Raw genomic sequence first — 12,941 nt, 5'->3', positions numbered from 1 at the left:
ACCTGACAGGAAGTGGGCACTTGACCAAGTCCATCTAGAATCGCCTGCCAAAATCTCCCATCTTCAAGGACTGTTCAGAAATCCTGGTTTCTAAGGGACCATTAGGGTGACTGACTCGATCAGTCCTCCAGGAAAATCTCCCCAGTAAAATGCCCTTAATTTTGACCTAACACCCCCGAACTGAAGGCTGCTCTGCAGTTTCCAAGACTGCTTCACGTTATATCTTATTTAAGCTTCAGGTGGCTCAGACAGGAAAGAATCTGCCTGCAAGGCAGGAGATGTGAGTTTGATTCCTGGGTCAGGAAGATCCCCTGGAGAAGGAAATGGCAGTCCACTCCAGTATTCTTGCCTGGAGAATCCCATGGACAGGAGCCTGGTGGGTTACAGTCCATGGAGATCGCCAAGAGTCGAACATGACTGAGCGACTTAACAGCCTTGTGGTCCAAGTGAGAAACCTCACTCTGCGAGTGAGGGGGGAGAGATGGAGATTTGCCCAGGGTCCCCGCCCTCAACTCCCCTGTTTTGCTGTTCCCGCTTGTCCCGGCACGTGGTGCCCCGCACTGGGGCCAACAGGCGACAGCCTCAGGTGACGGTCTGGGCCCCTCACACCTTGTCCGTTAGATACTCTCGATTCACCCTGTGAGCCAGGCCAGCTCTTCCCGGCGCTCGCCCTCCTACTGGCCTCAGACACAGCCACCTCTGGTGCCCATTCCTCGGTCGCCTCCAAGTGTCTGGACAGCAAACGGATTCCCTTCCCAGAGCCGCCGTCCGTGGGCAGAGGCAGGGCTGTGCCATCTAGGAAGTCCAGGGTACACAGGGGCCCGGGGCCACCCCCTGCACCTTGGGCGGGGACCAGTGTGCCCTCCACCTGTGTGACATCACTCTCCCGGCCATCACGGTGCTGAAACTAACTTCTTCCTGGCAAAGCAGCTCCACCGTCACCACATGCAATGGGCAGAGACGCCACTGCGGGCCTCTCGGACCTCTCCCCGGAGCCAGGAGGGCTCCGGCTGACGTGCGGCCCCGGGATCCAGTCATCTAGCTGCGGACATTTGCCGCCCTCCCTGGCAATCCCTGATGCTGGAGCTACTAAGTTCGGGCAGATGAAAAGAGAGGAAAAGTGTCCCTTCCCAACTGGCCTCAAAGGCAGTTTCCTTTCCCTCTCGCTAGATGCGGACACAGTGGAAAGTGAAGCTTTCACCTCTTTACTTCAAGGTAAAGTCAAATGATTGCAAGGCCCTGCCAGGCCAGACCTCAGACCTCTGGGCTGTTAACAAGAGGGAGAAGAAACCTCCCACTGACTCCACGGGAGGGTGGTCTCTAAAGGCTCAGCAGCTGCGCCTGTAACAACCAGCACTCCTGTCTCCCCAAGACCATCTGCCTTCCTCCCAGCTTGCCTCCTGATGGGCGTCGCACACCGCATACCCGAGGCAAACCACGAGCTTTGAAGACATGTAACAGCTGATGAAATATCTTTGCCGGTAATACTGCCCAATCCAGAATCCAACTCAACAACCTCCTTGTTGATTAAGCACATAGAAACAGGGGAGGGAAGTAATGAAACGCTTCAAACACTGCCTTGTGTGGTCATCAGAGATGAACCCAGAGATCTGTGTACAGTGATAGTCTTCACGGCACTATTTTTATCTAGATAAAAATTTTAAAGCAGCCTCAACACACCATTCAGGATTATTTTAAAAATCAGGGTAAACTGGAATATATATTCAAGCAATGGGATACTATGCAGTTCTTAAAAATCAAGATGTTCAAAAACAGATAGATAGATGACAGATACAGCTGTATAGTGGAGAAGGAAATGGCAACCCACTCCATTCTTGCCTGGAGAATCCCATGGACAAAGAAGCCTGGCCGGCCACAGTCCATGGGGTCACAAAGAATTGGACATGACTTGGCGACTAAACAACAAAACAGTCCGCTCAGAAAGGAAGTGGGGCAGAAAGAACCCAAAGCAATCCATTGTAACAAGGTTGGTTTTTCTCCTTTTATTCATGAACTATGTGAATTTAAACCATACAGGTCAAAATGACCAAAGAATTGTTTGGAAGAGATTGTTCTTTTTAGATTCCAGATACACAGAAATAGCCATCTGTATTGATGTTGCTACTGGTTTAAAGAAAACAAAACTCAGTTACCATAATCTTGATCAGTCAAATTTAACATTTCTTACATAATAAGGTGCCAAAGGAATGCTCAGAGAGCAAACCTAACCTCAGCTTCTTTTAAACAGAAAAGAAACCTAATGTCTTGGCCCTGCTTCATCAAACCTTAGACAAATACAGAATTCTACAATTTACAATAGCGTCTAGTAATTTTTGGAACTCCATTGACATTACACACCAAACAATATAGTCTCCCTTTGATGGGAAATTAAACAGTACCGTTATTTGGCAACAGAAGTATATTACAGTCAACAGGGTGTCCATCAGGGAGGCGGCGCGGCTTATCCCACCCCCTGGGCAGGGCTGTGAGGGAAGCGACATGCCCCCAGCACTGTGACCCATCTGCCGCTGGAAACACAAGGGACTCATGTCAGGACCGATACATTCTTTTCTAAATAGGTGAAGGCTAACTGGAATGGCTTGCAAGTGGTCACTGCTGAGCAGGACCCCACGTTCTCTGGCTTTTGTTGACCCCAGACTTTTTTGTAACAAGCAGGACCCAAGGGGTGGTTGGCTGGCTGACTCATCTCCTCTTACAGCCCTCTTGCCACACCAGCCACGAGGACTTGGTGCCAAGGAAGGAGGTCAGGACTTACTCTGGGTGGGTCGATGGGAGCTTATCCACTTCTACTGGCTAGCTTTAGATGGCCTTCCCAGGCCACCTTGGACAAAGAGGTCCCTAAACAGCTCCATGTTTGGAAATGAAGTCAGTCACATCCACCCACACAGTTCCTCAAGGTGATTTTCAGATCACTCCTATGATAACAGATTCCAGGAAGCTCCCAGAAATCACAGCTCCCTGCACCTCCTGAACCCTGAATTCCAGGAGGTCACTTGAACGCCAGCATTTGCCAATTTCAGGTGTATCAAAAAAGGACTTGGACCGTTGGTTGGCAGCATTGGGAAGCATGCAGCTCATTGGAAGAAATGTTGAAAACCTAAGGCACACCTTCCCCATGTGTCCTTTCAAGCCAGGGCCCTCAACACCCCACACACAGCGCTCTATGTGCAACACCCGCGACTCCCCAGGAGCTTGGCCGTTTTCAGCGCTCCATCGTTCCCAGCCTGACGAGGGAGGCTGACCTCACAGGATTGCCTCCTCCTGAAAGGACCACTAAACGCACCTCTCGGGGGTTTGCATCTTGAGTTTCATAGGATTCTGCATTGTATCCATCCCTAGGTGGCCTGTGGGGACATTTCCGGTGGCAAAGGACAAGAAGTCTGTGCCCGAGAAGCAGCCTGGACCTCTGACCCTTTTCTTGGGCTGGGAAAAGAGGAAGGCCTCTGGCCTTGAGGTCTCCACCATGGACACGAGCAGCTAGAAGGCTGCCCTGTGCTGCCTGTCCTGTGTGCTGGGAACAGCGTAACCCAGAAAGCCCCAAGCTTCATCCTTCACCCCACAGTGGAGAGCCACGGTGGGGACAGTGAGGGGGCCTCCAGGAAAGCACAATGCAAACACCAAAGGGATGCACTGAATCTATTCAGAAAGAGAACTGCAAAGGGTGACCCGGAAGTCGGGACATTCGGAACTTTCTAGGACGGTTGGCTCCACCCAAGATTCCTGGCCCATCCTCCAGAACCCATGGAAGCTTTCAGAGCACATAACTCCGATCTTATGGGAACCAGACTCTCAAGCCTCCTATCCCTCCTGACAGAAGCACCTTCCGGAACATGTTACCTGTTCAATGAAACACAGGGGTCTCAACCAAGGTCATGGCCAGAGGACACTAATCATGTTATCATAACACTGCCTGTTGCATTCAACTTCACATTTTCTATGCCCCTCCAAAATGACTTCTTTGAATTTCTAACATATGCAACTCAGGTTTTCTTTTTAATATATGAAATTTAGTTGGGTTGAACCCAAGTAATCTGATTAAGCACTCTCTGCTCTTGGAATAGGTTTTTTTTACTTTTTTCTATAGTTTTATGCACTTAAATTAGATTCCTAAAATACTCTCATATACATACAGAAAAATAATCTCTCAGTGACAAATCACATTTTACAATAACAAGTTAATTATTTATAACTACAGAATCTGCGTTAGTTTATGCAACACTTAACAGCATAACCTCTTACACACCATATGTACATTGAGTCATAGACATTCCCATAAACTTACAGCAGAGATTTCTGGACAAACCATTGAAAGAGCATAACTTTTTCATTTTATGTAGTGGAATTCTGCATTCTTCTTAGCTGGAAACTATATAAAATGCAGAAAACCAAGAGCTGAGGACTGCTTATCATACACAGGACATTCTGTTGCAGACTCTCATCTGTATACATGTATTTACACATATGCTGACCACCTATAGATGTGAAGGTATACGCTGATGTAGCTAAGGCAACAGGACATGAATTATGAGATTGCCAACTTCTCTATCTAGGTAGGATTATGAAAGGGTAGAAGAAAGGGCCCAAAGGGTACAGATCTCAGCCTGCTTGGGCTTCAGCAAAGAAGATCTGAAGTTGGTTTTACAGTTTAAAGACACTTGAGCTATTGGCAATGTACATTTTAAATGCATGTGTTAAAATAAATATCATTAACAAAGATCTTGCTAGAATATCTACTGTCCAATAGTGAATATTTACCAGACAACATTTTAAGGATGTTGATTTGTAAAATGTACAACAAAAAGATCACTCATGAAAACTAACTCTGACACAATATTAATTAAATGCCTCTGGAAAACACTTTCTGAACTTTCAGTAGTCCGGATGATTGCAATACAAGTAGAAACAAAGCTAGAATTTGTTATTTCATTCAAAATGACACAATCAAACCCATGCAAGATGAATTTGATATCTCTATTCAACTTTCTGTCAGTATTTTTACATAGCAAACTTTATAATCCCAGACAGAATCTGGAAACATAGACGGGATTATTGCTCTGTGTAGGTAGACGTGAAACTGATCTGCAAAGGTCAAGCCACGGTTTTGGAGTGTCCTGCTGAGCGCTAGAAAGTGCTAGTGAAAGAAAGAAAGAACCAGCACACAGCGAGAAGGGAGACTCCCGTGTCAGCTGCCTCCCTGGTATGTGGTCTTCTGGAACCCGAGGCTACGCACACAGTGGGGTCTCTGCTCCCAACAGCCCACTCATAGGTGGGGTCCTATGGCAGACAGCCCAACTGGGAAGTCGCTGCGTCTCAGAAGCAGGTGCCTCCAGACACCTGTGTGCCAAGCACCCAGCCTGGGCAGGCTTCGCTCTCTCCAGGAAGAGGAGATGGAGGAACAGCGTCCAGCCCCGTGGAAGGGACACCAGGCACCACCCACCCCACCAGCTGCCTGCTTCTCGTTGCCATCACTCAGATGGTCACTTGGAAGGCAGAGGCCAGAGCAGCCTGTCTGACCCACCAGCAAGGAGGAGAAAAGCCCCCGGTGGATGACTAACGACTAAAAGGAAGGGTTTTATTTCCAATCAGTGGGTTAAATGGTAAAGACTTGGAGGCCTCTCGGCATCCCTGGCCTGCCCTGGATTGGGAGCCCAGAGACCAGGTGCATCTGTCAACTTGGGGCTTGAATCCTACACCCTCTGACTGATCCAGATCATTTGTGCTTTTATAAGCAGATATTTTGAAAAGTGTTACCAGCCCAGTTCTCCACAACCTGCCAGGGAGACTTTGCAGAGTAAGAAGCAGAAGATGAAGCCCCAGCTGCTTCAGAAACCAACTGAAAAGACAGTGTGACCAGGGCTGGCTTCATGGGCGTCTGATCTGTGCAGTCTCAGGGCATCCTGCGCTTAGGAGGGCCCGCTCCTGGTTTCACTCTCTGCTGTCATCACCTTGAAATTCTTCACACTTCTGAACAAGGGGCCTCATCGTTTCATTCTGCACTCAGCCCACGAATTATGCAGCAGGTCCTGACCTTGACTGCAGGAAGAGTCAGACCCACCTGTTCACGTATCCACTCGTTCCCCCTGGTGCACACGCAAGCACACACACAGACACACGCACATGCACACGTGCACACACACACACACACCATGCAATGATCTGCATTGCCCCACTCAGCTCCTTGACATCTGAAACTCCAGACGTCATAGTCTCCACCTAGAAACTGTGTGATCCAGTCTAAGCAGAGGGAACCTGACTTCTCCAACCCCTTGTTGGGGACAGGTGCCTCCTCCCTGTGGGCCTACGCCCTGGGTCGGCCCAGCAGGCAGGGGAAACACCTCCAACTTAACACCTGAGGCCCCTGCAGGGCTGAATCTCAAAGGGGCCTTCACCAAAGCAGATGCAGAAAAAGAAGGAAGGCCGAGGACCCCTTATGACCCCAGACCCAGCAGCAGAGAAAGGCAAGGTGTCACCAGGTACCGCAGGAGTGCTGGGTTCGAATCCCAGGCTCGCCGCTAAGTTCCCTCCCCCACCATCCTGCTCAGACCCAGCAAGTTCCTTCTGATTTGCACAAGAGCAATGCCCCGGTAGCTGCAGTAGGTGGAGCCAGCGCCCTGAGAGCCGCCAGTGGGACCGGCTACTTTCTAACGCGGGGAGCGCGCCCCCTAGCGATGACAGTGGGTAGAACGGCAGGGGCTGGATCCTCAACCAGACGCAGCAAAGCCGCCATCCCCCTGCCTCTGGTTCCTGCATCACCCTCTCTGCCCCAGGCCCCCATTCTGTTTAGATCGAGAAACAGGAGGAAACTAGGGCTTTGAGTATGAGAGGGAAAATGCAAAGGAACATAGCTTTAGAAACAACCGCACAGGAATATTATTCTTTTTCAGTGAAAAAAGTACAAAACCAGAGTTCCTAGAAGAAAAATATGCATTCTTTCCACTGCATAAAAAGAAACCCTGGTTACTGGGTAAGTTCTCAGTAAATATCAGAGAGAGAAGTGCTTGATTTTTTTTTCAAGGCTGACCACATATGCCCACTTATGAACAGGTTTATTTGGTGGGCTTTGAATCCTAAAATATTCACACATTTCTGATGATTTTAACAATAGAGGCTGGTATAGAAAGTAGAACAAAATCCTTTTAAAAAATGACTCACAAAACACCCTGACATATACTAGGGGCAAGTTTACCCTGAAATCTGACAACCACACATAGTGTTGAAAAAAAATTATTATGTGGGTGTTATCTGGTTCCCCGAGGCCAGATTAAAGAGGGTTCCTTTCAGTGAAGGAACTAATTGAAACTGCATGTCACTGAAGTAATTTTTGGAGGTGGAGGTGAGTTTTTACAAGCACTGGGTGTTATTCAAATGACTTAAAATTAGATCTACAATGAGGCTGTGAAAGCCACAAAGGCAGACCCCCTCCTCACCACTCCCCAGCCCTTTGGATGGTGGTCATACCCAGGAAAGGGGACTCCCTGAATGAACAATGTACTATTAACATTACTGACGGTGTTACCAAGAGGTCACAACCCAGGGATAAGACTTGCCAGCTGTTGGCATCTGGGTTTTAATACTCCTAAGATAGAGTGCTGTTAGAGGTTTTCTATCTTTCTTGCAGAATGAATTTTCCAGGCTTATAAGGAATAGATTTTGACTCCCAAAGGTATCAGACTGTGTACCTTAGTTGAGCCTGAAGACCTACAAAGCTATTCCTGGATCTGACACAATGCAGGGTAAGGAAGTGAAAGTTCTAGAATGTTCCTCTCCTCTAGCTCAAAGAAATGGCTGCTTTCCAAGTGCAATAAACATCCCAGTCATACTGACACAATACTAAGCGGCCCCCATAAAACGTGGCTCCGGGCACTGCCAGCTGAGTCTTGGCAGCTGACCTGAGCCCTTCCCTGCAGCCAAGAGAAGCCCCTGGGTGCAAAAAGAGGACAGCTTTCGTTTAACCCAACGCCCTTTGGGGTGACTCGGACCACAGAACCTGAGGCTTCACCATGTGTCCCGGTCACCAACCACGCTCCTGCCGGTTGAGAGCTGAAGCCGATCAGGAACACCAGGCTTCTCTGCTGTCTCTGCCTCACTCTCCCGTGCAGGGGGCTCTGAGCTTGGAAAGCAAGTGCACCTGCAGTGGGCAGACCCCTCGCTAAGCTCACACTGACCTCAAGTCTGAAGTGACCCTGCCACCTCGAAAGCATGCAGGCATCCATTTCTCCATGCTAGTGTTCGCTGTAAACTCAGCTCCAGCCCCAAAGAGAAGGGAAAATACAATGAACTGACACAGAATGAAAATCTACTTGCTGTTCCCAATGGAAATTCTTCAAACTGTTACATGCACAAAACAAACATTCTTTCTGTGAACCAAAAGAGCCCAAAGAGTTAGGGGCAAAAAACCATCTGGAGTAAAGAGAGAAGTCTTTTTCTGCTCATCAAAGTACAGGCAGGCGGTGCTAGTGGTAAAGAATGTGCCTGCAATGCAGGAGACCCAGGTTCGATCCCTGGGTCGGGAAGATCCCCTGGAGAAGAATATGGCTACCCACTCCAGTACTCTTGCCTGGAAAATTCCATGGACGGAGGAGCCTGGTGGGTGACCATGGGGTCACAAAGAGTCGGACACGACTGAGCGAGTTCACTTTCAAAGTATTGGCAAAACTCTAAAATAGACTCCCAAGTCTCCTTCCAGATAAAACCAGAAACACTGCACTCACTCCCTTTGCTTCGCTCTCCAGCCCCACTGGATTCTGGAACGCCCCCGCTCTGCTATAGTCAGTGGCTTTATGCTTGCACCAGTCTACTCCTGGAGAGACAGGATGATGCAAGTGGTAATTTACTCATTTTCGGGTGGATTTTTTTCCCGTTAAATTCAGTAGTACTAACCAGCTGAAATGAGTTACTTTCGTAGACTTAAGTCATGCTTAAATTGTTCCAAACGCAAAGAGCAGAAATAATTCCCCTTTTAACATGAACATTCCTTGGAAGCATAGCTCTCTCCTCTGCCATCAGAGGTCAGAGACAAGTAGGATGCCTGGCCCCAGTCTCTCAAGTACATCTGGAGACACCAGCCTAGAAAGATGTGTGTGCGTGTGTGTGTGTGTGTGTGTGTGTGTGTGTGTGTGTGAGGCCAGCCCTGGATCTGAATGAACCACATCCTCAGGCTCTGGGGGGATCACAGGTGCTCTGATTCCAGGAGACATGCTGCCCACCTGCCTGCCAGAAAGACCCTGCCCCAGAGTGGCTGGGAGAGCTGGTTGACAAAGGAGGCCCAGCCCAAGGGCTCCTGTCCTCGGGGCATGGATCCATGAGCAGTTCCCTTGCTGGGCTTAGACGAGGTCAGGGTGGCTCAGAGAAGGAGGAAACTCGGGGTGTCTGGAGGGCTGGACTCAATGCCAGAAGGCAGTGGCCAGGGGAAACCCTGTGTGTGGAAAGCAAAGAGCTAGGACACAGAAGGTTATTGGCAAGGGACATTTCATCTCTATGAAATACAGCCCCGGCCGCCCAAAAAGTTAGACGCGAAGGACTAGTCTCAAAGAACTGGAGACCATGCATCATCCACGTTCCTGAGTTACAGCTGGATCTGACAGCCAGCCTATCTCGTCTGTAAGGAGGATCAGTCACCTTACAAATCCTCCTGGTGAGTTCAAGGGCACTCATCCAGAATCGCTGCCCTGGAGGAGCATCGCAAGGGTGCTCAGTACAGTCACCTGGGAGAAAAGACTCATATTGCTTCTTCATGCGACATTAATTCCGATAGTGGGACTCTGCATGGGGGGGTGAGCTGGTGGACCAAAAAAGGTGACAAGATGTTTGTCACTGAGCACATCACATCCACCCTACATGAACGGTGATGCCCAACATTCACACGCAAAGAAAGCCAATGAAGAAAAGGGAGAAAGAAAGGGATTGCTTTGGTGACCCAATATGACTCCGTACACACAGGTAACCCTTCTTTTTCTACCATAATCACGTGTCCTTCATAAAGACACTGAACAAGCTGTATTGGGTATAGACATAGGAAAGTGTGACTGGTAGGTCTATTCATAGATTTCATTTAAAACAATTTCCTAACAGCATCGAAACATACATATGAACTTAAAGTATCCAAACCATGCTTGCTGCTGGAAAGTGGTAAATGAATGCATGCCTGAAGTTGAACTTGGTCTCTAAGGTCTTTAGCTGAGAGTTACTAACTAAAGGGTAGATCTGCTTATTTCAAAAAATACTTATGTCTGTTGTTCTTGATACAAAAGTCTACACTACCTTTAATAAATAAATAATAAAGTGTTTCTTAGAAGTATGAAATGTAAACTTTGTTGCCCTTTCCGAGACACACATTTTAAAAATTGCTTGAAGGATGACATGACATATTCGGTTCCTAGCAAAGTGGGTAGTTAACTATCTTTTTTTTTTTCCCCTCTTTTTTGGTCATACCACATGGTATGCAGGATCTTAGTTTCCCAACCAGGGCTGGAACCTGCAGCCCCAGCAGTGGAAGCACAGTCCTAACCACTGGAACCACCAGGGAAGTGCCAATGCTGTCTTTAGAACGCATTCTACAATCCTAATTAAATTCTAAGGACCTGCAATCGAGGAGAACACCGTCTCACCCAGGAAAGCTAGATTCCAGGACTGAGAGAACATGCAATGAACATTTCATGGTAAAACGACAAACTGGGATTATGGGAGCATTAACATGCAAACAAAGTATGATCCACGCTTGTCATGAGCAAATCAAGTTCTTATCTAGTCAACCAGCCTATCTCCTGGCATTTAAGGAGAAAAAGAACTCAAACTGGTATTACTCAGCCACAAAAAGTAATGGAACTGTGGCCGTTTGCAGAGATGTGGATGAACCCAGAGACTGTCAGATGCTGTGAAGTAAGTCAGAGAGAGAAAAACAGGTATCATATATTAACATATATATGTGGCATCTAGAAAAGTGGTATCGATGATCTGATGTGATAAAGACATAGAGAACAGATGGGTGGATACCCAGGGAGAAGGAGGCGGTGGGGGGGGGGGGGGGGACTGGGAGACTGGGATTGACATATAACCACCATGGATAACATGGGTACCTAATGAGAACCTACTGTACACCACAAGGAACGCCATTCAGAGCTCCGCGGTGACCTAAGTGGGAAGGAAATCCAGAGAAGAGGGGACGTATGAATATGCACGGACGATTGACTTTGCTATACAGCAGAAACTGACACCGCAGTGCAAACCAACTATACTTCACTAACAGTTTAAAAAACAAAAAAGAACTCAAACCGAATTTGGCACGTGGTCATACGCTCCTGATTCTGGCAACACGCCGTGTGTCCTTGCGTTACTGAGAGGTTGGCTGTGTATGGTGGGCTTTGGGAAGGAGTCTCGGGTCTGCTTCCCTGGAACCGAGGGGCTTGCCTGCTCTTAGCGTCTCTCCCCCACCACAGTAATAGATTTCCTCCACAGACTGTCAGTTTTCCTTCGCACACCTTGGGGACACCTTTCGGAGGAATGTACCAAAGACACGTGCGGAACTTGCCCATAACAAGCAGGCAGGAAGAGGCTCAGAGCTGGTCACCAGCAACCGCTCTTGTCCTGAAACAGGACCTCCAAGCGGGAAGGGAAATGTCCAGCAGGGCTGGAGATGGGGACCCAATAACATCATCAAGTAGCCTTTCAGGGAAGCTACAGCGGCCTAGTCCTGCAGAGTATAGCTATTAGACAACCTCCCTTAACCATCTTCCAGGGGTGCTGGAAACCAGAATAGTTTTCATTGACAGCTACCAGGAGAAAGACCTGGAGGAGACTGGGAAAACCCTAACAACATGCCTGCTGGAATCTTCCATGGATTAGACCAGCATCTGATCTTCCACGGATTAGACCAGCATCTGATCGGAAGACCATCTCCCCAAGTGATCAGACCCAGGGCAGCATTTCCAATGAGATCCCAGTGGGGAAATGAGATTCTGAAGCAATGACATGATCAGCGTGATCATTTCTAAACATACCAAGGGCTAGGCATCCTGGAGGGCCTGCTTGGAGGCTGGTGGAGGAAAGAAACAGGAGGGTCCCATGAGTTCTCCAAAAATATAGACGATGCATTTATGAACCTATTTTACAGTAACCAGACTCAAGCCTCAGGCCCAGGGATGGGACGGACACCCCACCAAAGGTACCTGGGGGACTTCAAAGACCCTAGAAGCCACGATGAGCCCCACAGTGAAGACAAAGGAAAACAGAATCCTGTTTCCTAACATGGGAAGTGATTTAGGGGAAGGATTGTCAAGAAGCAGTCCAAGAAGCTTGGAGGGGCCTATCTTCTCTGCCCTGTTGCCCTGTGGCTGAACACCAAACGCCGGTCCTCGAAAAGCCATGCTGTTTCCAGGCAGGCAGCATCCGCTGCCTCGGGCTGAGCTCTGCCAAGCGTGCCCTGGCGGGCTCCCTACGGTTCATCGAACAACTGCAGGTCCAGGCGGACCACGATCTCTCCCGTGGGGACTTCGTGCAGCAGAAGACACTTCGTAACTGGACCCTTGGAGCCCTGGTCCTTCTTGATGTCGGCCACGCGGATCTCCGTCCGACCCAAAAAATCTGAAAAGACAGACACATAGACCCTCCTCAGAGAGGATTCCTTCTCATCAGGGCAGGTACCTGGCATATTGGGAGTGTCCCAGCGAGGGAGTTAGTTTCTTGGAATCCAGGGACTACAGTGACAGCATCATTTTTAAATGGAGTGAAAACAAAAAGGTACTGGGCTGGGGATGAAGAAGAGTCTAGAAGAAACTCAAAATACAGATTTTTCCCTTGTACCCAGGGGGCCCCTAAAGGGCCGGGAGCTCCCTGGGAGACAATGCAAAACTGGATATCATATCTGCTGCGCAATTTGCAATGTATGTGAAATTTAAAGAAATCTCCCAGAAGAAAGTCAGCTG

General features: G+C 48.5%; 1 protein-coding gene across 6 annotated transcripts in view; it reads right to left on the bottom strand.

Annotated features, from left to right (window-relative positions):
* Positions 1-1,988: 1,988 nt before the first annotated feature.
* The window catches only part of ITSN1 (intersectin 1), a 246,668-nt gene continuing 235,715 nt past the window's right edge, over positions 1,989-12,941 (bottom strand). For all 6 annotated transcript variants that reach the window (XM_070455186.1, XM_020892645.2, XM_020892648.2 and 3 more), the window contains one exon: positions 1,989-12,600. In XM_070455186.1, coding sequence (XP_070311287.1) covers positions 12,452-12,600 — 149 coding nt within the window. In that variant the 3' untranslated portion in view covers positions 1,989-12,451. The remainder of the gene's footprint in view (positions 12,601-12,941) is intronic.

Source organism: Odocoileus virginianus, chromosome 25, assembly GCF_023699985.2.
Source record: "Odocoileus virginianus isolate 20LAN1187 ecotype Illinois chromosome 25, Ovbor_1.2, whole genome shotgun sequence".
NCBI classification, from domain to species: domain Eukaryota; kingdom Metazoa; phylum Chordata; class Mammalia; order Artiodactyla; family Cervidae; genus Odocoileus; species Odocoileus virginianus.
Note: the sequence above shows the minus strand (reverse complement) of the source record. Positions and strands in the feature narration are given on the sequence as shown.